Genomic DNA, 22622 nt, shown 5'->3' on the forward strand with positions numbered 1-22622 from the left:
ATAAATCTAAATTCGCTACTGAGGGGTGCTTACGGAACTTCCTAAATAGTCTATTTCTCTCCTTAACATTTTCTTTAACCGAATCCGTCCACCATGGTACTCTTTTCTTTCCGGGAATCTCTCTGGTTTGGGGCATGCTTAACGCTGCCGCGTTTAAAATTGCTTCATTAAATAATCTGACTTGTTCGGTCAACTCAAGATCTTCAGGAAAGTCAAAGGCCCCCACACAGCTATTGAAGAAGATACCCCAGTCAGCCCTGTCTTCGTTCCATCTAACTCTATGAGTATTGCTTTGATTCGCGGAAAAATCCTTGACTAGAATCGGTTGGTGGTCACTATTGTAAGCTTCCGTTACTACTTCCCATTCTAAAGAAATAGACAGAGCGGGAGATGAAAGTGTAATATCAATTGCTGACAGACTTCCGTGACCCGGATGCAGGTAAGTTGGGCTACCATCGTTCAGCAGGGAGACTTGATTGTTTAATATAAAATCTTCTAGTTGGTTACCTTTAGTGTTAGTTCTGATACAACCCCAAGTTACGCTGTGTGAATTGAAATCCCCCCCGATGATCATGGGAGATGCCAGAGCACTGTAAATAGAAGTAATTTCCGTTTGAATGGAACGAAGTTGAGGTTTAAGATAAACTGAGCAAAATGAAATTTTTCTGCCATTAAATGAGCTTGAGACCGCCACAGCATCTATATCAGGACTTAACGAAATCTCAGAGAAGACCACATCGTTTCGCAACAATATCGCAGAGCCTCCGTGAGCAGAGTCAAAGAGGCTCTTGTTCGATACTACTTGATAGCCTCTTAGGGAGGGATTATCAGTGAATTTAAGATGTGTCTCTTGTAAGAGTATAATATCTGGATTGTATTTGCTCACCAGAAGCTTTAAGTCGTTGTAATTATTAAAGAAACCGTTAATGTTCCATTGGACTAGAATCATCATAAGAAAAAACTTAAAGAGATTTTAAGGATTCCTGGCGTGAGAGAGACAAGGCAGGGCTTTGCCTTCAAGGAACGATAGCCATGTGACAATCGTTACCCTGCCCGCCCCCCGCCCTGCCCCTCCCACGCCTAGGAATGTAAAGATAAATACCTAGTCTACACCTACGATGTTTTTAATCGTTCTGGGACTGGGACTCAGGTTGCTGTCTTTTTGAGTAACTGCTGCATTGTGTTCTCTGGGATTTCTGGCCTGAAGTTGGCTTCCAAACTGCGATGGGTAGGGTGCTGTCTTCTTTTTCTTCTTCTTGTTCTTCCCTGAGGAAGGTGGTCCTGTCTTCTTTCCCTCAGAGCCTTCTGAGGAAAGAGACCTCTCTTTTGTCCGTTTGGGGCACCGCAAGCCTTCTGGGTGGGACTTTAACTTTTGTGACACTGGGCCAGTCGCAACAGTTTGGGACTGGGCAGTGATCACCTCCTCGGAGCTTTTGGGGTCAAGCTCCATCGCTGCATCCTCTGCCTCAAATTCTGCTTCTGCTTCTTCAAAAGGCTCCCCCTCTTCTGAATCAGCCTCTTCCGTTTCTGAGATGGTCGAGATATCGGGAGTTTCCAAAGGAGACTCTGCATCTTGGGCCTTTTCCTGATGGACCTCTACTTCAACTACTAGTGGAACTTGGTGCTCTTCAATTTGGGATAGATTTTCTCTGGTCACTCTCTCATTGTCCATGATTTTCTCGTGCTCGTTTTGGTGTGCCCTTTCGTTCCTCAATGACTTGCAAGAGTCGCAGTGACAATTGGTGCATCCACTCTGGGTAGGGGTTTCCTGCTGTCTCAAAGTGTCTGCAAATGTCTTCCTTGATTGACCCATCCTTTCAATGAAGATATTCTTCGCCTCTGCGAAAGAGACTCTCTCATAAACTTTAATTTTTTGTACTGCGTATTCTGCCAGGTACTCAGGGCATTTCTTGTGCCAGCTAACGTGGCTGCCTCCACAATTAATGCATTTAACATCCTTGACACATGGATCCGGGTAATGGTCCTTTTCAGCGCATCGTCCACACATCGCTACTCCCCTGCAGGACGTCTTCATGTGGCCGAATCTTTGGCAATTGAAGCATCGGATCGGGTCTGGTACAAAGGGGCGGACGTCTAGTTTGAGGTACCCCGCTTTCAGTACACTTGGAATGTCCGGAAGATCAAACGTGATCACAAAAGTGCCGGTATTTTTCCACACTGGTACGTCTTTTTGGTTCTGAGAAGCTCTCTTCTCCACATCCGTTGCCTTCCTTCTTAGGTGGCGCACTTCCACAACTTTCTGAGATTTTAGCTCTTCCAACAACTCTTTCTCCTCCATGTATACGAAGTCCCAGCATTTGACAATTCCTTTAGCTTTATTGAGCTTGGGATGCTCTGTGACTGTCACTTCGTGCTTCCCAACTCTCGTGACATTTAGGAGACGGGCAGTCTGGTCTTTCGATTTTGACTCTATTATTAGTGTACCGTCTTTCTGCCTTGTGATGTCTTTGACGTCTCCCAGCGCTCGCAGTGACCGTGCAACGGCGAATGGCGAGATGGGAGTAGTTGAATCCGTGTCCTGGGATGCGTTTTTCATGACTAGAAATCTTCCTGCATTGTCTATACGCTCAATTTCTTCAAACCGGGTGCTGAAGATCTCTTCCCCCCTTCTCTTCTTTACTGCTCGATCCAGGGACGGAAAGTCCCGCGACCCAAGCGAGAAGAAATCCCGCTGGGTCCCCCCGTGCAACCAGGGCGGCATCGCCCCACACGTGTTCACCTCTAACCTCACTTAACCAGTGGCTTGTTTTTCACTTTTCTCGTGAAACTACTCCTTCTTTCTTACAATTTTCACTTCCAAGCCACAAAACTATCTCTCCTCTATCACCTGAGTCTTTATAATAATAAGAATAATAACTTTGATATGTATAAATTGCACAATTTTAATTGAGCTTTTGACAAATCAACTGGTCACTTTGCGCACCACGTTGCCAATGAGAGATCGTCTAAGAATAAGGAGTACTGAGTAATAAACAATAATTAATAAGGAAACAGTTGAACACATAGTATTATGAAACTATTTTCATTCCATGCAATTGATATTAAATTAGTTAAAATAATGTTATAAAAGAAAAGATTGTGTAGGGTCTCATCGTAATAAAGACATAAGATTCTCTACAATTCAATTATGGAATTATGGAATTAATTATGGAATTTTTAACAGAATTGGAGTTGAGATTGTCGGGTAGACTAAGGGGCTCAAAAGTGCCTGGGTGTCTGATCATCTGCGAACTCAAGTACACTCCGTTTTTTTTAATCTATCTATCTAATAAACAATCATTTATGTCCCTCAATTGGGCTATAATGGTGTTATGATATGAATTATTTAAATATTTTGTACTTTAAGAATGATTCTAAATAAATTAAGCAATATTTCCATGGAAGCGATGTTAGCAGAAGAGTTTCGAGAGAAAAGAGATAATTTAACAATAACAATGGTTCAGTATAGTCTAGCTAGTAATTCTATTTTGTATTTGTTTTTTAGTACGAGATCTATTAGTTCTTTGTTTATTATGTTTTTATTACAAATTTTAATAACTTTATTATTAAATATTTTGAGTATCAAATCTAGTTTTTCCAGACTTATTATTTGCAATGAAGGATTCTTTGTATTTTTACATTTGTAGGTTTAAATATTAAATTTGTACATAAGTATATGGGTAGTTTAAGTGAATATTTCGTGCTTTTGTGAATAGCTTATTAATTTGAATTATGTTTTAGATTGGATGAATGGGTTAAATGCTATATGATAGGATATTTTTTGTACATTCTTTCTGAAGTCTCAAAAAACTTCCTATGTACATTGTTTAAAAGGATTTTGATATTGAATAAGAGATTACCGATTCAATATTATTAAACTTTAGTGTTGTAAGCTACAAAACTTATCTGAAAGAATTAAGGAATTATAATAACTTTGGAAAACTCTCAAATTCATTTAGAATGTCTGAATTTTTGATAAAATATGGGATATACAAGAGTAGGAAAGGGGATTTTATCTTAAGCGTATAATTCATGAGAGCAACACGTTCAATCTGGGTATAAGGTTTCAAGCTAATCTTATGCATTTCACTCTGGCTCCTCTTCAAATGTCAAATAAATCTTTCGCCTTTTACTAAAGATTTCTGTGGAGAGAAGCATTTTAATGAGTCTAATATAAATTTTTTGTTAGTGCCCGACGAAAGTTGGGCCATTTTTTTCTACATTAAATATATTTCATAGGTCGATACGATACCCAGATACACACACATACCCACGATTTTGGTGTATCGTGACGCTGACGCAAGTATTGTCAAAATCAGATGATTTTTGTTGTTATTAAAGCTGTGGATCATGAATGAAAATGAAAGCATAATTATGTCTTTTGAAGACCGTTTAATTGATTGTGTGAAAAAACGTGAAGCTATTTGGAATGTGAAATCTAAATCCTACAGAATACTTAGTCAGAAGGAAGAAAAATGGAAAGAGATAGCAAAGGAGTTGAATACTACCGGTAAGTAAAATAGAAACATATTTCCTTGAATGTAAAATGTGAAATAGAACTTAATATTTTCTTTTCAGTGGATCATTGTAAAACAAGATACAAGACATTGAGAGATAGATATTCCAGAGAGGCCAAGAAGAGAAAGGGAGTTTCTACAGGAAGTGGAGCTGATGATGACGGTGAAGAGTGGCTGTACTACAATCAGCTTGATTTCCTGAAGAATTCTTTGAGAAGAAGCAGAACCAGATACAGCAATGTCACGCCAAAGACTGAAGACACTTCTGATTACTCTTTGGAAAATGATGATTCTGTGATAATGACCCCTCTTGATGATCCCCTTAATTCTACGGACCCATCTGAACAGCAAAATCACCAACAACGATATACGAATGCAACTCTTGGAGACAATCCAGAAGAAAAATTCAGCAATTTTGTTAAGAATGCTAATTCATTCTTAACGGCATATTCGAAAAGAACTCAATCACATTCATTTTTCGCATATTTAGAGGAAAAGATGAAGCGTCTCCCACAGGATGTCAGGGATTCCCTGGAGATGGAATTCTTGCAAAGGGTGCATGAAGAACTTCAAAAACTGGATTAAAATTGATTTATTTCTATTAGTTAAAAATAGTATCAGCTAAAATATCCCTGATTTTAAATGCCTCATCATGTGATCGATTTCCCCCTTGTCCACTGGCAGATTCCATGCCCGAGACTTCCTGACGCCACTGCCCTTTCACCAGAATATTGTCCTCATTTATATAGTCACCGTAAATTCGTGGGCAGTAGAGATTATCTTTCAATTTTAAAAAGTTATGCAAAACTACGCAGGCTTTAACAATTTTTTCCACATTTCCCGGTTTCATTTTTATGGGTGTTAGAAGAATCCTCCATCGTGCTGCCAAGATCCCAAATGCATTTTCTATGGTTCCGTGGGCAAAAGACAAACGAGTGTTAAATTGATTTTTTCTTGCATCCAATAAACGACCCGGATACGGTCTCATGAGATTCTTCAATAGAGGAAATGTTGCATTGCCCACCATAAAGTACGGAAGTGGTTTTGAAGTTCCCTGAATTATGCAGGGTGGTGGAAGTGATAGTTTTTCTTGTTTCAGAGCTTGTCCCAGAGAGCTTAGGGAAAATATTCCTTCATCTGGATTTTCTCCATATATTCCAATATCAATGTAGGTGAATAAGAAATTAGCATCACATGAAGATAGAAGAACCATATTTGTGTTCTTTAGGGAATTATAAGTTCCTGATCCTGCTGAAGCTGGACAATTAATCATGATAAATTTAGCATCCAAGGCACCTACACAATTGGGCATATTCCATTGCTTCTCATATTGTCTTGCAGTGTCTTCCCATGCTCTGACACTTTGTGGTTGTCTCAAATATCTGGGAGATAGAATATCCCAGATAGTTTCACAAGTTTCAATAATTATCCTTCTTGTAGTCATTGGAGTTATATTGAACTGATCCGCAAGGATATTAGCTGATGTTCCGGATGAAAGATGCAAGAGTGTCATGTATAAACGAGCTTCCGGATCTGCTGGATTCTTAATTGAGTATTTCTCCAATCGGTGTCCAACCATATCAAGAAGAATATCGAATGTTGGTATTGACATCCTGACCGAATTAAAGAATTCCTCATTGCTTCTGTTACTTGTGTATGTTCTTCGGTATTTTCGATATGCTACTACTTTGTAATCAGTCGCTGGAACTGTTGGTTTGTCCCGTTTGTCCTCATGTGACCTCTTCGCTGTAGGCCTCTTGTGCTGTTTTTGAGTTTCGGGGGAGATTTTCTTATACAGGAAGTAACTTGTTGTTGCCAAAATAGAAGCCAGAATCCCTTCTGAGCAATCCATTGCTTCTGCTTGTAACCTCACTTCACTTTGTATTGTCATGAATACATTTACCGCCATCAGGCATTTCCCTGTCTGTTTCCCGACCCCTCTTCTATATTTCACGGCTCGGGAAGAATCTCAGATTAGCTTCTCGAAGGACCTCCGATTATATTAATTCCATTAACCAGAATTTATTTATATGGGGGATATCTCTTGTGTAATATTTTATAATTAACATCCTTTTTAGAATATTTCTTTTATTCTTTAGGCGTTTTTTGAAAAAATGTTACACTTTGAATTGAAAAGGACTGAAGGTAGCTTTCTAGAAAAAAATTAAATAAACAAATATGTACAAGAATAAGCGCCTACTGCAAAAAGTTGCATTACCATAAAGAAAATTCATCATGCCAATTTTCTTTAAATAAAAAAAAGTGCATTCATCAGCAAAAACTTATTGTTTTTAGAGCCAATCAGAACCTGGAGTGATCATCTCATCAGAGAAGCCGCTCCGGAATATAATCACGAGAATCATATTCATTTATCTTCATCTGGCTTTAAGGGTTTAGTTAATCTAAACCCCACTGATGAATAGAAATATAATATTTTAACTTAACCTTTATACCCAAATAGGTATGTGTTGCTCGCATGAATTATAAGTTTAAGGTGAAAAAGTTACATATTCAATTTATGCTCATTTTTCTTTATAAAAGACTGTGACACATTTCCAAAAGTTCAAAGATATTTTGTTAAATATTTTAGAATGCTTTTTAAAGAATTGACAACCCTCAAATGTTAATAAAGCATTTAATAAATTCAATTTTTAGGGAAAATTAACAAAATGACCAAGAATTTTTAGTTCAGTAAGCGCCTCATGTGGTGGGTGATGGTAATTATAATGACAGTTTAGTTTGTTTATGGACGTTTCGGAGATGTAAACAAAACGCATTATTTTTGGTTTTTTATTATAATTTGTGAGAAGAAAAATGGATATTGACGTAGGAAATGCAGATTACGAATTAGACATCAATCCTGAAACCCTTTGTTGTATTTGTCTGAATCAAGATCAACCGTTGAGAAGTATTTTCTATAGAGAAATAATGGATGGGAAAATTGTAAACCTTCCCACAGCCATTGAGAATGTCCTGGACATCAGAATTGACCAAGAAGCGAAATTTCCGGACAAGATTTGTATGATGTGCAGGAAAAAGGTCCAGGATTTCTTTGTATTCAAAGAGAAAGCCAAAAACAATCACATTCTGTTGAAGAAACTATTTTCCCAGGAAGCCCATGAAAGTGGGAAAGAAGACCAAGAAAAGATAAACAAGGAAATTGAGAAGGATGAAGAGGAGATAAAGGACGAAGTACAAGATATCGAATGTTTGGCAGAATGCTCAGAATGTGGCATAGTATTTGCCAATGATGAAGAATACAGTGAGCACAAGATGACATGTGTTGTCTTCATTCAGTGCTACTACTGCAATGACATATTCCCAGATGAGGCTGAAGTGAAGCAACATATTGAGGAAGTGCATAGAGAAGAACTTCCGGAAGATACAGATGTTGAGGTGATAAAGATTCAGGAGGAGCAGAATGTGAAAGAAAGAATTGAAAATGAGGAGGAAGAATTGACGGAATTGACTGAATCAGGAGAGAACCAAAAAATGATTCCGAGCAATCAGAAATGGGATTGTTCCCTCTGTCTTCTGAAATTTACAGATTCTGATCAATTTGAAAGTCACGAGTCCTTCCACAGAAACACTTTTCCCCAAGTCATTTCCAACATAATTATGTACAAGTGCGCAAGTTGCTGCACAGTCTTCCTGGATATCAATCAATTGCGAGATCACATGGAAGTCAATGATTGTTTAAAAAATCAGATTATTTTCGAGAACATTCTGTTCATAGATACAAAATACTTAAATCAAAATTATGAGGAGGATTTAGATGGTGGAATTCTAAAGAAGATCTTCTCTGTAGAAATGCAGGTGGATTCTTCATTGAAATGTGAATACTGTGAATCGTCCTTTCTGGACTTGGCGTCAGCTTTGCAGCATTGGAAGGATGAACATGATGAGAGTGCTGAAAATGATGAGAAATTCCATCAATGCGGAATATGTTTGGATTTCTTCAATAATCAGAGATCTGTACGACAACATCTCTATTTGGATCACTGCAAGGCAAGTGAAATATCCATTATATTTTTTTTACATCTTGAATATCTTAAATACCTTGATGAAAAGGGGTGGAAAGGAAAAGCGCTTTAGGTTTGCGATAAGTAAAAATTTACCCTCCAATTGATGCACACTGAGAGAAATCCGAAAAAGTCAAAATAACATTCCCGAAATGTTAATTTTACCCTGCAGTATTGATCCGAAAACGGTGTAAATATTACCCTTTGTAGGTGTATTATGGGTTAAAGTTACCCTTTTTCATGTTGATTTTACCCTCAAAATGTGTAAAATTAACATTAAAAAATGTTGGTGTATTTTTTACACCTGAAAAGTGTTAAAGTTATGACGAAAAAAATTTAGGGGAAACTGGGGCACCACCAAACACAGGGTACCATCAAACACTGCGATTTTTTAATCGGATATTGGATATCAGAGGATAAGACCGATAGGAATTTATAGGCACTATAGGGATGCTTATTGTCCACTGAAGGAATGGTCGAGATAGTCCAAGTAGTTTAGAAATAAAAATTAGTGTTTGGTGGTGCCCCAGTTTCCCCTAATCGTAGCCTTTTTTTCTCAGTGCATAAACCACAAATGTTTTACTGAAGTACACTCATTTTTTTGTACTTGAATTTAACTAAACTTGTTTTCAAACTCAAAGCGAAACGGTTTAAAATTTAGAAATTCAAGTTTTAAAAATTATTTTATTTTAATAAGTTTTACAAATTCGAAGATGCAAAACATTCCAATATGATTACCTGTACCAATTTGTAAAGCACTTTGAAATTTGTAAATAAAAAAATAAAACTAATTAATAAAAATAAATTTCGTGAACTAAGCCATTAGTTGTGAAATTCCGGTGTTCCGCACATGAATTTCAAATAAATTTACAAAGTAATTTGCAAACTCGACATAGTTTTCAAATTTTATAAAGAAAAAACTTAGAATCAAATTTACATTAAGTTTGAAAATCATTTTTTTAAATTAATTATAAAGTAAGGGAAGTAAGGGCACCAGCGATCAGCAGTGTTCTTCGTACCGTCAAGTTATCCCCGTATTGTTGCTCCAAAAAAATAAATAAATTTTTAAAAATTATCCATATTCATTTACCATTTAACTTTTACAAGGATGTAATACGCTAGTTCACATTCAATTCATAAAATTAATTATCCATGTCTAATTAAATACGTGGCGATCCGTTATGTTACATGTTAGCAATTACAACTATTTTTTTATTATTTTTATGTGAATAGTAAAAATTCGTACAGTAATAGTTAAATGTGATCATTGATTAATAAAATAATTTATTTGAACTGACCCTTTGTAGGGAAATTCCCGAAATTCCTGTGTTTCTCACGAATTATAGCCCTAAAGTAAAAGTACTTTTTATGCAATTATTCAACAAATTTGACAACTGCAAACTAGACCTTTTAATAATAAAGAAAACAATTTAGAATGAAATGTACATAAAATTTGCAAACGAATTTTCAAATTATTTATAGGAAAAAGGGGTGGCAAAGCGTTCTAGACTTTGCGAAGTGTTCGAACCCGTTATTTAGATGCTATCCCTCAAAGTACTTTCGCATCATTTACCGTTTACTGGTTCCCAGTTAGCGAGCCCAGATGGCTAAATAAGGCAGAGCTTTCAGCAAAAATATGCTGAAAATTCTGCCTTTTTAGTTAACTGTGCTCGTTGGGCACTTTACAACCGGTTTGAACGGACATATAAATCGCTCAAAACATTGCCCAAAATAGAGCTTCGAGTGGGTCAGTGGATAGAGCAGTGGCTCTATGACTGCGAGGTCTTGGGTTCAAAGCTGAGCAGCAGAAGAAATAAATTTCTCCGTGTCATATCAGATTTGAATGCGTCTAGTGAATGAATGAATAGTTATGCCAATGGTGCATATTGGCAAAAAAGTGAACCGCCTGAACAGTAGAGGCTGGTACGAGAACGAGTTTCGGCTTGAAAGTGGTACTTCAGTCGATACAACTATTCGCTGTCACTGATCCCAAACACACACCGAGAAGGGATGCTGTGATATAGTAACGGCACTGATAGCCCACAGAGCTGTGATATAGAGTGGCTACCCGTATCGGGAGATAAGATAGAATAGGATTGGGGAAGCATAAAGGCCCCAGTGGCCTGGATGCATCGGAAATCCGAAATGGAGAACTGACCCCTGGCAAAATCTTATCTTATCTTGCTCAAAATAACTTAGGACTAATATAATTGAATTTCGAATAAAAATTAGTTATCGGTTATGAACCGGTTCCATTAGGGGAAAGTGCTCTCCCTTCTTACGTTCATGCCTTCGAATAATGTTAATTTTCTTTTAGTTTTCCTAAGAGACTTACAAATTTCTATAAAATATTAGTTGGTTTATCATCAATTGTTGATAATTCCGTGATAATTTAGTGTAAATCTATGACGAAAAACAAAAGAAATTCACATTATTCGAAGGCATGAACGTTCGAAGGGAGAGCACTTTCCCCTACTGGTTCAAAACCGATTGGAACCAGTTAAATTTTGTGGGAAGCCCAAACATCGCTTGATCAATGCGCTCTCTAGAGCCTGTATTATAGAATACAGAATATTATAGAAATTCTATAATAATAGAATAGATATTTAGGGTAAAGTGGTACAAGTTGGACAGGGCTTTTTGCCTTGGATAAATTTAGTAATTCATTTGTATTTGTATATTTTTAATGCTTTAGTTTTATAATTTGGTTCTTGTGCTTAAAAACAATTTTTTACTGTATTTATCAAGAAAAACGCCATGTCTAACTTGTACCGGTGAATTGTCCAACTTGTAACACTAATTCCAAATTATATCACTTTACCCTATTGTCTCCTCAAAATGAAACTGTTCTAACTGCATTTTTTTTGTATCTGTAATCGTAGCAAACGACGCTTCATGATGCGTCATTAGCAACAAATGCTAATATAAATTAAATGCACTTAGGACAGTTTCGAGGAGACGATATAGCTTTGAGTAATTTTTCGACCACCTTATAGTTCTTATAGTTCCTTGCTCTTCCGGAATCATTCCAGTCTTTTCACATAATCTCGTTCATATATAGAAACGATTTTTTTTGTTTTTTTTATTGTATAATCTTTAGACTAGAGTATGAAAAAATTAAAAACTTATGGAAATTTGAGGAACAAAAGACGTGGCCGAAATTGCATGCTGGGCGAAATTTGGTACACTTACCCTAACTGCTGTAACTGATCCATAATTTAGGTCAAAATTTGCGCAAAATTGCGTGTAATGCCCTGGACACACTTACGACTAAAGTCCAGAGACGACTAAGCTAGTTCATAGTCAAGTCAGTTCCTGACACACTACAAATGAGGCTTAGCACCACAAAACATAACTTTCGTGGGTTTTTATGCAGATATTTCTACTGAAATGCACTAATACTCCTCTGAAAATAAAACTATTTGTAATATCATGTCTCAGTACACACTCTTAGAAAAGTTTAGACGTGATTACTAATGAAAATTAGTTGTTCGGGCGATTATTATCAAATCTATTTAAAATAGTTCTTATATTCTTAAAACATTATACTCATAATAAATTTATTAGTAGTGAGAATATAAGACAATATTTACGTGGATAAGTTGCGGCAATTATTTCATAATGCTTTCATACAATTATATTTGCTTGTGTTAATTAAATGAAATCATTATCCCAACTAATATTGGTCACTAATTCCTTTTAGTTCTGACAACCAATGTAAATAGATGGGCCTATATTTTCATAAAGTTATGACTACTTTTCCAATAGTAAAGAGTGGTTTTTATTTTAGTAATGCGTTGAAGCTCTTTCGAATTTTAAGCAACTAATAAGACATATGCATCACAATGAATGCTATATAGTAACCACAACTAATATGATATAGTTATTACAGCCAATAAGATGGGTATCAACCCCATTTATTTAGTAATTGGAACTAATATGTTATAGTACCCATTACTATTTTGATTTAGTTGTGATAACTAAATGAAAAGGATACTTTAACTAACTGTGGTCAACTATTTCATTTAGTTACCCAAACTAAATATATAGTTGGGTCTATATTTACTATATTTTATAGTTCTAATAACTGTATATGAGCTTGTACGAACTAATTTTTTCTAAGAGTGCACGTTCAATAATTATTGTTAATTACAATTATTTGTGAGGTGGAAGCTAACTCGCGACTTAAGCCAATTTTAGCTATTCTAGTGAATAATTCTTGTTGTTATAGGTGAATTGTGAAGTAAATTTAAAAGTAGTTTCATTTTCAAAGGACTACTAGTGTATTTCAGTAGAAAAATCTGCATAAAAACCCACGAAAGTTATGTTTTGTGAGCGCAAGAAAATCTTAAGCCTCGTTTGTAGTGTGTCAGGAACTGACTTGGCTAAGAACGAGCTTAGTCGTCTCTGGACTTTAGTCGTAAGTGTGTCCAGGACATAAGCTATAGAAATCGAATAATTATACAAATTAAGACGTTCAATGCTGAAAGGACTTGTATCGTATATGCTTTTCCGTATTAAGATAGCCCGCTGTTGTTTGAGCGACTCAATTTATCGGTCTTTGTAAATAGGCTACTATTCCTATTAACGCTTAAAACTGTTTTAGTTTTTTAGGTACCAAGTCAGGGATTTTAAAACCTTTACAAAAAAAAACAAACTTACCCCAATCGGTTGAAAAATACGCTCCTTAAAGGTGATTGACTTTTGACCTTGAAAACGTTAATTAAGAGTGATTCAAGGTCATTGGAAATTTAAATAGGAAGACTAGCTTCGTGTGCATTCCTTTTTTGGCGATGTTCTTCTCTTGATTTTATTATTTCACTTTCAGAGTTTCGATTGCTGCATTTCTAACTGCGACAAGAGCTATCAGACTTCAAGTAAATTATTCCAGCATCAGCTGCGCTGCCATAGTCAAAATCATGAACACCACTGTTCCCATTGCTTCGAAATTATCCCCAGCCATTTAAGTCTGACGTATCATCTGAGAAATGAGTGTTCAGGCCGGAAGTATAAATGCTCAATTTGCCCCAAAATGTTCATAACGCAAATGGGAAAGAAGCAGCATGAGATGATTCATCAGGAATTGAAGAAGCATAAGTGTGATCAATGTGATAAAAGTTTTATCTCCCGCATCGAATTGATCATCCACAATAGACTCCATACAGGAGAGAAGCCCTATTCGTGTTCACAGTGCTCCAAGAAATTCCGCACTTTGAGCAATAAGAAAGATCACATGTCCACTCATATTGTTGAAAAGAACTACATGTGCTCCGTGTGCAAGATGTTTTTCAAGTCTGAGAGAACCCTTAGGGGTCACATGATGATCCATAGGGACAATAAGGCGCATCAATGTAGAAATTGTGGGAAGTGTTTCAGGAGGAAACAGCATCTCAATTCCCATATGAAACTCCACTTAAAACATGATGAAATAAATTCTTGAATATACGTTAATTTTTGAATTTTATCAAATTGGGACAATATCTGGAAATTCGGAGTTAGTTTGGGACAAATTTATCAGTAAAGAGGGAGATGCAATGGCAGAGAATTCAGCTCATTTAGCTGCTAATTTACAGAGCAAACCATCGCTCTTTGAAGTGGTGGCTGTAGAATCCCTGGCAGGAACTTTCTATCCAGCATTCCGACGGATTACGCAAGTAATTTTGGAAGGAGCCATGTAAACATTCTTGCAGGTTAAGATCGAAGTTTACCTTTTTTCCTTAGTTCCTGGTTCTGAGAAATCCAGAGAGATTTGCACTCCTGGACAGGTACTATGATGAAATCTTCCTGGTAGTCAATGGAATAATTCAGAATTACTATCTGAAAAATCGAGGAGGAACACTTTCGGAGATCTTCTATGGATTGAGAAGGGTCTCAACAGAAACCAATGGATTTAGTAAAAGAGATCACATCTTTGCCTTATTTTGCACTGTGATAGTGCCCTATTTGAGGGTGAAAGCCGAAAAGCTCATTAACCATTGGAAGGAAACCCTGAGAGATGGTGTTCAAGTACCAAAAGCTGAATTGAAACAATTCATCATACAAATTCACGGAACTTCCGTGGGAATTTATGAGTGCCTCAAAATTGCCCAGTACATAGCATACTTGGCAGGATATTCAAAATCCCATACGCCACTTTTTAGAGCAACAAGACAGGGCCTCACGTACATCCAAGGCGAGGAAGAGGATATCGAATGGAGCTGGAAGAATTTGCTTCGAGGACACGTGAAAATATCCACGGTGTTGAGTGAAATTGTCCTCAAAGGTCTTGAATTTTCCGCCTTTTTCATCCAATTCCTCCAATGGTGGCAAACAGAAGCCCAACACACTGACCTTACAAGTCTTCCAACCCCTGACTATCCCATCCTCACCAGGGACTTCAATTACCAGGATGTATGTCCTATTTGCCTGGGAAAGTGGACAAGACCAACATGCTGTGCCATTTCCGGCTACATCTACTGCTACAAATGCATCGTGACTGCAATTGAGAGAACAGGAATCTGCCCAGCCAGCAACTATCCCATCTCAATTGACGATATCTTCCTCCTGTACGATGACTAAATAAAATTCAATTTATTTTTAACAAAAAAAAAAACACAACTCCTTTTCAATTGGACTCTGCATTAATTTATTGAACTTTCAAAAATTTTCGTTTTTGCACTTCTATGAGATGTTCTGAAAATCAACATTAATTCATATCTGGTATAAATGCGAAGATTATTTTGTCAACTGATAAAGATATTTTTTTTTTACGGATATCTGTTATACATTACTTATATGAAGTAAAAAGATAAAACATTACGAGTACATAAAACATACAAAAATCAAAGAAAAAATGTTTATTATAACTCTTTGTTTCAAATGGCCACATGCATTGAACAAAAACTTTATGTAATTTGTTTTGTTTTTTGACTATAATAAAAATAAATGAGTCTCAAAAATTGGTCAATGGTACAAAAATTTGATTGTTTTATGCAAAAATGTCTATATAGTTTAATTTTTTTTTTAGCTAAATAACTCTTGTCTGCATTGCTATTCGTGTTTATTATGATTTGGTAAATATTGATAAAATATTAAGCAGTATCTTTTATTTTTTTTATTAATATACAGTGACGATCATAAAAATTGTAACGAAATTTTTCCTGCTATTGATATGCTTTTAGGTGGGCCAGGTTGATTTTCTTTTCTTTTTTTTTTAGGAAATTGAACAGCTTGAGAAATTCTGAACATTAATTTGTTTTCAATTCGCATTTTGAATCATTAAATTTCCCGTTGTAATTTTAGGCCACGCCCTCCGCAAGTAGTATGATGACCCTAATCAATCTAGGTAGAATTTCTTAATTTTCAATATTCGATAAAGCATTATCCATATTCAATAAATTAGAGGGAGGGTGGGACAAAGCAATTGTAGATTTAAATTTAATTATGGCTACGTCCAAGCTTCATTTGAAAATATATGAAAAATAGCGTTTACAATGTAGTCTCACCTAACCCTCACTTACGGTACTCCGATTGGCTAAATTTTGAAATCAGGAAAAAGATTTCCTCTTTTCATTTTTCATATAAAAATAGCACCAGAATGATGCTATTCCAATTAAAAATAGACATGTTTTATTAGCACATGACTGTTCTCAAGTGCTTCTGCATTACCGACTTTTCTTTATGTGGTTTCTGTTACGACTGTTTTTCCCTGTCCTTGCCGTGGCCTAAAACCATCAAATATTCGTAACAGGAACCAACCCAAAGAAAAATCGATAATACAGAAGCACTTGAGAACAGTAAAGTGCCAAAAAAATGTAATACAAAAGATTTCTCATTTTCCTTTATCATTGGATTAGCACCATAATTCCGTCCCGGTTTCCTAATACTTGACTTCAGCCCCCTTATGAGGAGAAATTTGAATATAACTTTGTTATTCTTGTTTTTTATAGGCTGTACGTAAAATTCCAGTATAAATCCCAGCATTTATTCATTAAAAATCGCAAATGCAATAATTTTTATTAAGAAGTTCAATTGTTTCATTTTTAAAAAGAATACACTGATTCGACTGACTCGCAATCGTTTTCCTCCGCATGAAGGTATTCATGCGTGCATCGTGCATCGTGTATGACGCTGACAACTGTTCTCAATTTTCAACTCCCAGGCTTTTACTCCAAAACTTCTACCATATTCAATAAAATTAATAAAAATCATCGTAAATTCTCATATCTTTTCATATTGAGTCAATTAAAAAAATGCGTCATCTGAATAGCTTATTAGGAAGAAAAAGAGGCACTAGTCTTCGGTCCAGCCTGCCATAACTAGAAGGATCAGACATATCCGCTTCGGAACATCAACGACCCCTCTCCCTTCACCCTTATGATGATTTAAGTTTAAAAATTGTCGATGGGATGCTTTTTTTCCTTTTGGATCCTTTGCTTCTAAGCCTTAAATTTGGCCTATTCTGCACTTTCCTCGTTGTTTTGCGCTTAACATGGCTATCTGTGCGCATTTTTAATACTCCTAGCGCCGTATAGTGATCGCTAGCCTTTTTCGTATTATGATGAGTGGTAGAGAATATTATGTCACTGAACTCTTCAATATGCAAAGTTATTTCTTTTACACCAGATTTTATTGTTCGTTTACTGAGCGATTTTGAAACTCATTTAACAACAGAAAAATCTGGAAATGATCAATTTTGAAGTTTGGGATATTAGGGTCATAAAAATAGTGTTCCTTACACTGATCTACTAAGGAAACGCTAAAAATAACAACTTTTGATATATATTTTTAATTTTTCAAGGTCATAACATAAAATGCCCTGAAGAGCTTAGTTCTCAATAGATTAGGACGAATTTTTAGATTCATTTGAAAGGTCTTTGAATCCTGAACCGAAAGTGCTATTTTTATCTTATTTCGGGACAGGCATTCAATGGGTCAAGTAAAATAGAGTACTCGCTTTATGAATGAAGTGCCCCGGGTTCGAATCCCCTTTTAGGTCACCAGGGATTTTTTTTGGCATTAACCCTTTAAGGACGAAAGGATCAAAAAATGAGGGTCAGACAAATCGCTTCTTCTGACTTTTCAGAGTAAAATTTCGGCATAGTTGCATGCAAGAATCAAAATCTTAACTTGGAAATGCAAAATTTTTAATACAAATTGAATGTTTTGTTACTTCTTTTCAAAGAGTATTGCTTAGAACCTTGTAGATAGTTTATCGCCTTTGTTTTCTCTAGAATCATTCTTATTACATATTAAAATGAATAAAAATAAAGATATTGGTTTGGGCAATACTTCGGCCACCTTGATTCTCATAGTTCCTTGCCCTACCGAAATTGTTTCAAAGTCTTTTTCATATCATATCGCTCGCAAAAGCGGCATATTTTTTTTTATTTTTTACATTGTATGATCTCTAGAGTAACTAAAAACTAAAAATTTATGTAAAATTGAAGAACGAAAAGTGACCGAAATTGCAAGCTGGCCGAAATTTGGTACACTTACCCCATCACTTTAGATGGCCATAGGAAAAATTTCGTTTTTGGTCAATCATCCTAATCATCCTTAATGGCATCTACACACTAGAGAAATTTATGTCCATATTGAAGAGTTTTTCCTACACAAGCGTGGGGAATTTCCTTCAATATGGACATAAGGTTCTCTAGTGTGTAGAGGCCATAAAGGGTTAAAATTAAAAGTGTTCGAATTGCATCCAGTCAGCTTCACTGGGATGGGCATGTGATTGACAAATCCATTCTTGTAAAGTGTGCTAAATTTCGGCATAGTTGCATGCAAGCGTCAAAGTCTCAAGTTTGAAATGTAATATTTTAAATACAAATTGATTTTTTTATTCTGTCTTCTGAAAGAGTGTTGCTGGGAACCTTCTAAAGAGTTTACCGTCTCTATTTGCTCTAAAATCATTCTTAATATATTTTAAAATGAATAAAAATATAGACATAGCTTTGGTGCCCTATTTCGGCCACCTTCATTCTCATAGTTCCTTGCCCTTCGGGAATTCTTCCAATATCTTTTTCATGTCATCTCGTTTGTCGAAGCTACATTTTTTGTTATTCTTTTGCATTGTATAATCTCTAGAGTACGTAAAATCTAAAAGTTTATAGAAATTCGAGGAACAAAAAAGGTGGCCGAAATTGCAAGCTGGCCGGAATTTGGCACACTTACCCTATAAGAAAAAAAATAAAAATGGATGTGCCGAACTCTCCTTGCGAGAATGCCTAGTTCCTCTATGAAACGTTGTGCCACCATTATTATTATTTTTTAAGTTAAGATAATTTCTGATCCAAGCGAAGATTTGTGTTGCTTAGAGATGGCACAAAAGAATCATCCGATCAGTCTTCAAAATATTTTGTAAAGAGGCGTGACCTAAAACAATCAATGGGCGGAGCTAAATCATGTAATGCAGTATTGCATTCCTGTATTTCTTTTTGAATTAGCTGAATTTGGAATATTTTTTTCTATTTCTCAGAAATCTAAACTTTAGAAGCACTTTTAATAAATTTTAGCCTAGTTTTTTTCGAGGTTTATTTTATGATCGCCACTGCAGTGATTAAAAAAAAACTGAAAAGTAAAAAAAAAGACAAATCCAATATTTGCAGGTCAGTTAGAGGGGGTAAATATTTGGGAGGGTGTTAAGAATAAGGAGATTAAGAGAAAAAAATACTTCACATCAATGTCATACCCATTAATCCTGTCACATATTGCAATCCTTATCCCACGATTATTCATTTCTCTCTTCTCTCTCTCTCCTACTTTTGAAATCCTTCCTTAATTTTTTTTTTAAATCCATTTTTTCCATCCGTCCTGACACATTATTTTCTTATCCTTTTTTTTCCTTAATCCAATTTTTTTTTCTTTTCATTTTCCGCGATCTCCTCACCATCCACCAAATGCCATATCTCCCAAAATGATTCCTAAAAAATCCAAATGAGCAAGTGAAGTGGATTCCAAATTTATCCATTTTTTTCCTTCCATTATTAAATTATTCTCATTATTTTTTTCTCTTGAAAATCCCACGCGTGATCCATTTCATTTATCCAAACATCATCCTTCCTGTCCAAAATCCAGTATTAATCCTCCTAATTTCTATTAAAATCCTATTAACTTCATTGCAAAATCCTTCCAGAGTCCAATTCCCAAATCATTCTCTGTCCAGTGAAATCCTCCCAAAATCCATATCTATATTTTAATACCATCTCTCTTATCCGAGGGAAAATCAAAGAAAAAAAAGAAAGAAAAAGTAGAATTAGTGATAATTGGCAAAATGCATTAAAGGTAATCTAAGGGTTTTTTTTTGTTTTTAGTAAGATTATCTCGCTTATCCTCTATTTTAATATTTATGAAAATCTTTCTTTTTTTTAGCGATAGTCATTTTAGAAATTTTGTCTTACGTTAGAGGAATTTGCTTTCTTTTTCTTTTAGAATTCTACTACTGAAGATTCTAATTTTTTTTTACACCTACATTAGCTCTAATTCTAAAATTTTTCTTGAAAAATTCTACATTTCAAAGAATCCTCAGTGTTTTTTTGTTGTTGTTTTTTTTTTTGCAAAAATTGGTTCTTGTTGAGAAGTTTTCATCGCATATTTTATTTGTGAAAAAAAAATTAAAATACTTGCTTTATTAATTTGTTTTTTTTTCTTTATGTTTGTTAAATCAATCGCAAAATGCAATGGATAAAAAAAAGAAAATTGGAAAGAATTATTTATGAATCTAAAGTTTGATAATACTTCCTTCATGAAGTCCATTTTTCTTAATCCATTCACCCCTTTTTTTCCATAAACTCCCCTCCTCACTTTCTTTTTCTCTCTTTCATTTATCATCATCAAACACCTAATGTTTTCTTCCACCGAGTTTAAAACCATTCCTAAAACGCCTGGAAATGAAGAAAGATCGGTGTCCTTGTAGATTTTTATGTTTGGGATTATTTTTTGTTTAGTAGTTGGACCTGGAGTCGGAACGTGATCTGGAGAAGGAACGACGCACTGGAGAGTATGTTGGTGTTCCACGGCGACGTCGGGGTGAAAAGGAACGTGAACGAGAGCTGAAAGAAGAAGAATCATTCTAAAAATCCATTTTTTAAAAAACAATTTAGCATAAATCATACCGATCGCGGAAGTTATCCCTGCGATCATCACCAGAATCCTCCCGGACACGAATGTATGCAACTTCTCCCTGAAAACAAAAAAAGAGTCAAGAGGCATTGAAGCGTAGAAAATTTCTCATGGGGAACCGCAAGAAGCACAAAAAACTTACCTCATGGGAGCGGAATCTTGAATCATCCAACTTCTTGATGGCATACTTCATGTCCTCATGACGCAGGAATTCCACCACACCAGTTCCATCTTTGTACGTGTCGGCAAAGCAAACATCACCAGCCTCCCTCATGTGATCTTTGAGATCTTGCCAGGAGCCCGATGGTGGCAATCCTGACACCACGACACGAAATTGGGATCTCTTGGTTGGGGGTCGGTTGCTTCGACTGCTTCCACTGTCATTTCCGCGACTGCGATCGTTGCTGCGATTGCCCCTGTAGCTACCCGGACCACCTCCCCGCGGGAACTCCACCCTCAGCCGGTACCCATCGTAGTCATACCCATCGCGTGCCTTTACGGCATCATCGGCATCCCTAAACCCACAAAATCCCATTAATTTAAACTACCCCAGTACACTATACACCAACCAAATATCCACTCACCGAGCATCTTCAAATTCCACAAAGGCAAACGGAGGACCCCTGCGATTTTTCAAGTCGACAAAGGTGACTTTGCCAAACTTGTGGAAGAGATCCTGAATATCCTTCGTGCGAATGTCTGGTGGTAGATTTCCCACGTAAATACGGCACTCATTGCGTGGATGAGACATTTTTCACAGCAATTACTCTGAAAATATACCTGTGAAAGAGAAATTTGGCTTGGAGAAAAACACAACGAGGAAACAGAGACGCGTTCCGCAAATGGCGACACTTTAATCCGAAAACCCGAATAATTGTCCCAAAATTACCGAAATGACACGAAGTTTCTAGTGTGAAGTTAGCTTTGAATTCAATGAAAATTCAAATTCTCACTGAAAAAGAATCACAGATATTGCAAATGATGTGAAAAATGTTGGTAAGCAAAATAAGTTGTCGAGTAATAACGCATTTACTAATATACGGGCTTCAGACCTAAGGCTTAGCTATCTGGCTTAACTCCTCTAATTCATCATCAAGCATGATTTTTTAGGAAATTGTTGTTTAGGCTTAAATATTAAGGGCAAATGATTCATTACATTTTGAAAAATCGATAAAATTGCTTGTTACAGTAGACTCTCTCTCAATCGTGAATATGGGGCAAAATGTCATCCGGTTTAGCGATGGAATTTAGCGTCAAAGCCTTTGTAAATTCCACAAAAAGTGCTCAATTATAAAGAATCACGATAAAATAGGAAGAACTACAGCGAATTTGAGCAAATTAGCTTCATAATTAAGCGTGAAAACTGTCAACAAAATTTGACGCCCGATTGAGAAAGAGCCGATTGAGTGAGAGTCTACTGTATTAAGATTTTTGAGACCTTTGGGAACTGGGCTAAACCTCCAGTCCGAAGCCGGCAATACAGTGCCCGGTTTCTAATCCGGATCGGCGTAATCCGGACGAGTTATCGACGGTTACATTTAAAAGAATTTTGAGGTGATGTATGCATGCGTGTTCAGCAATGAAAATGAATTACCTATCCTGTGATGTTTTTGTTTAATAAATGAAGTATAATAGTATAGAATTCACCGAGTTCACTAATTAGGGGAAACTGGGGCACCACCAAACAGGGGTACCACCAAACACTGCGATTTTTTCAATAGATATAAGACTTCAGAGAATGAGACTTACATGAAATCATAGATACTATAGGGATGCTTGTCCAAAGAAAGAATGATCCACATAATTCAAGTAGTTCAGAAATAAGAATCTTTTTTCGCAAAATTGTGAGATTTTGATAATAGTCATTTATATATCTACCTGGAAAATAAAACCGAAATAAGTTACATCAAATTTCACTACACCAGTACTTTCCTACATGTTTTGGGATAATATTTATGTATCTACTAAAGAAATTAATGTT

The 22622-nt window shown here is 36.0% G+C and overlaps 5 protein-coding genes and 1 non-coding gene across 7 annotated transcripts; 4 read left to right on the forward strand and 2 right to left on the reverse strand.

The window, feature by feature from the left end:
• Positions 1 to 4086: 4086 nt before the first annotated feature.
• On the forward strand, positions 4087 to 4209 carry LOC129800119 (U5 spliceosomal RNA). Its single transcript, XR_008751594.1, has one exon. It is a non-coding gene; the product is annotated as a U5 spliceosomal RNA (small nuclear RNA).
• On the forward strand, positions 4102 to 5102 carry LOC129803775 (uncharacterized). The gene is made up of 2 exons (XM_055850561.1): positions 4102 to 4510; positions 4579 to 5102. Exons 1-2 carry the CDS (start codon positions 4351 to 4353, stop codon positions 5100 to 5102), a joined length of 684 nt encoding a protein of 227 aa, XP_055706536.1. The 5' UTR covers positions 4102 to 4350.
• On the reverse strand, positions 5095 to 6426 carry LOC129803622 (uncharacterized). Its single transcript, XM_055850327.1, has one exon. The coding sequence runs from the start codon at positions 6424 to 6426 to the stop codon at positions 5119 to 5121; it is 1308 nt and encodes a 435-aa protein (XP_055706302.1). The 3' UTR covers positions 5095 to 5118.
• Positions 6427 to 7235: 809 nt separating this feature from the next.
• On the forward strand, positions 7236 to 13990 carry LOC129803352 (zinc finger protein 624-like). Its single transcript, XM_055849841.1, has 2 exons — positions 7236 to 8525; positions 13368 to 13990. The coding sequence occupies exons 1-2, from the start codon at positions 7332 to 7334 to the stop codon at positions 13977 to 13979; spliced, it is 1806 nt and encodes a 601-aa protein (XP_055705816.1). The 5' UTR covers positions 7236 to 7331; the 3' UTR covers positions 13980 to 13990.
• Positions 13991 to 14055: 65 nt separating this feature from the next.
• On the forward strand, positions 14056 to 15496 carry LOC129803673 (peroxisome assembly protein 12). Its single transcript, XM_055850403.1, has 2 exons — positions 14056 to 14193; positions 14261 to 15496. The coding sequence occupies exons 1-2, from the start codon at positions 14074 to 14076 to the stop codon at positions 15095 to 15097; spliced, it is 957 nt and encodes a 318-aa protein (XP_055706378.1). The 5' UTR covers positions 14056 to 14073; the 3' UTR covers positions 15098 to 15496.
• On the reverse strand, positions 15141 to 21517 carry LOC129803751 (serine/arginine-rich splicing factor 1A). Of its 2 annotated transcripts, XM_055850530.1 has the most exons (5): positions 21226 to 21517; positions 20784 to 21156; positions 20635 to 20702; positions 20476 to 20571; positions 15141 to 20403 (listed from the first exon to the last, which is right to left on the reverse strand). In XM_055850530.1, exons 1-5 carry the CDS (start codon positions 21390 to 21392, stop codon positions 20361 to 20363), a joined length of 747 nt encoding a protein of 248 aa, XP_055706505.1. In that variant the 5' UTR covers positions 21393 to 21517; the 3' UTR covers positions 15141 to 20360. The 2 variants fall into 2 exon arrangements, with proteins under 2 accessions (XP_055706505.1, XP_055706513.1); XM_055850538.1 differs by having other exon boundaries at positions 15141 to 20571.
• Between the last annotated feature and the right edge of the window lie 1105 nt (positions 21518 to 22622).

The sequence above is a fragment of the Phlebotomus papatasi genome, chromosome 1 (assembly GCF_024763615.1).
Source record: "Phlebotomus papatasi isolate M1 chromosome 1, Ppap_2.1, whole genome shotgun sequence".
Classification (NCBI taxonomy): domain Eukaryota; kingdom Metazoa; phylum Arthropoda; class Insecta; order Diptera; family Psychodidae; genus Phlebotomus; species Phlebotomus papatasi.

Coding starts and splice junctions, on each gene's coding strand:
- LOC129803751 (XM_055850530.1), bottom strand. CDS start 21,392: ATGTCTCATCCACGCAATGAGTGCCGTATTTACGTGGGAAATCTACCA. Junction 20,703..20,783: donor CAAGATTCCGCTCCCATGAG/GTAAGTTTTTTG, acceptor TTTTGTTTTCAG/GGAGAAGTTGCATACATTCG. Junction 20,572..20,634: donor AGGGATAACTTCCGCGATCG/GTATGATTTATG, acceptor TTCTTCTTTCAG/CTCTCGTTCACGTTCCTTTT.
- LOC129803622 (XM_055850327.1), bottom strand. CDS start 6,426: ATGGCGGTAAATGTATTCATGACAATACAAAGTGAAGTGAGGTTACAA.
- LOC129803352 (XM_055849841.1), top strand. CDS start 7,332: ATGGATATTGACGTAGGAAATGCAGATTACGAATTAGACATCAATCCT. Junction 8,526..13,367: donor TCTATTTGGATCACTGCAAG/GCAAGTGAAATA, acceptor TTTCACTTTCAG/AGTTTCGATTGCTGCATTTC.
- LOC129803775 (XM_055850561.1), top strand. CDS start 4,351: ATGAATGAAAATGAAAGCATAATTATGTCTTTTGAAGACCGTTTAATT. Junction 4,511..4,578: donor AAAGGAGTTGAATACTACCG/GTAAGTAAAATA, acceptor TTTTCTTTTCAG/TGGATCATTGTAAAACAAGA.
- LOC129803673 (XM_055850403.1), top strand. CDS start 14,074: ATGGCAGAGAATTCAGCTCATTTAGCTGCTAATTTACAGAGCAAACCA. Junction 14,194..14,260: donor CATTCCGACGGATTACGCAA/GTAATTTTGGAA, acceptor TTTTTTCCTTAG/TTCCTGGTTCTGAGAAATCC.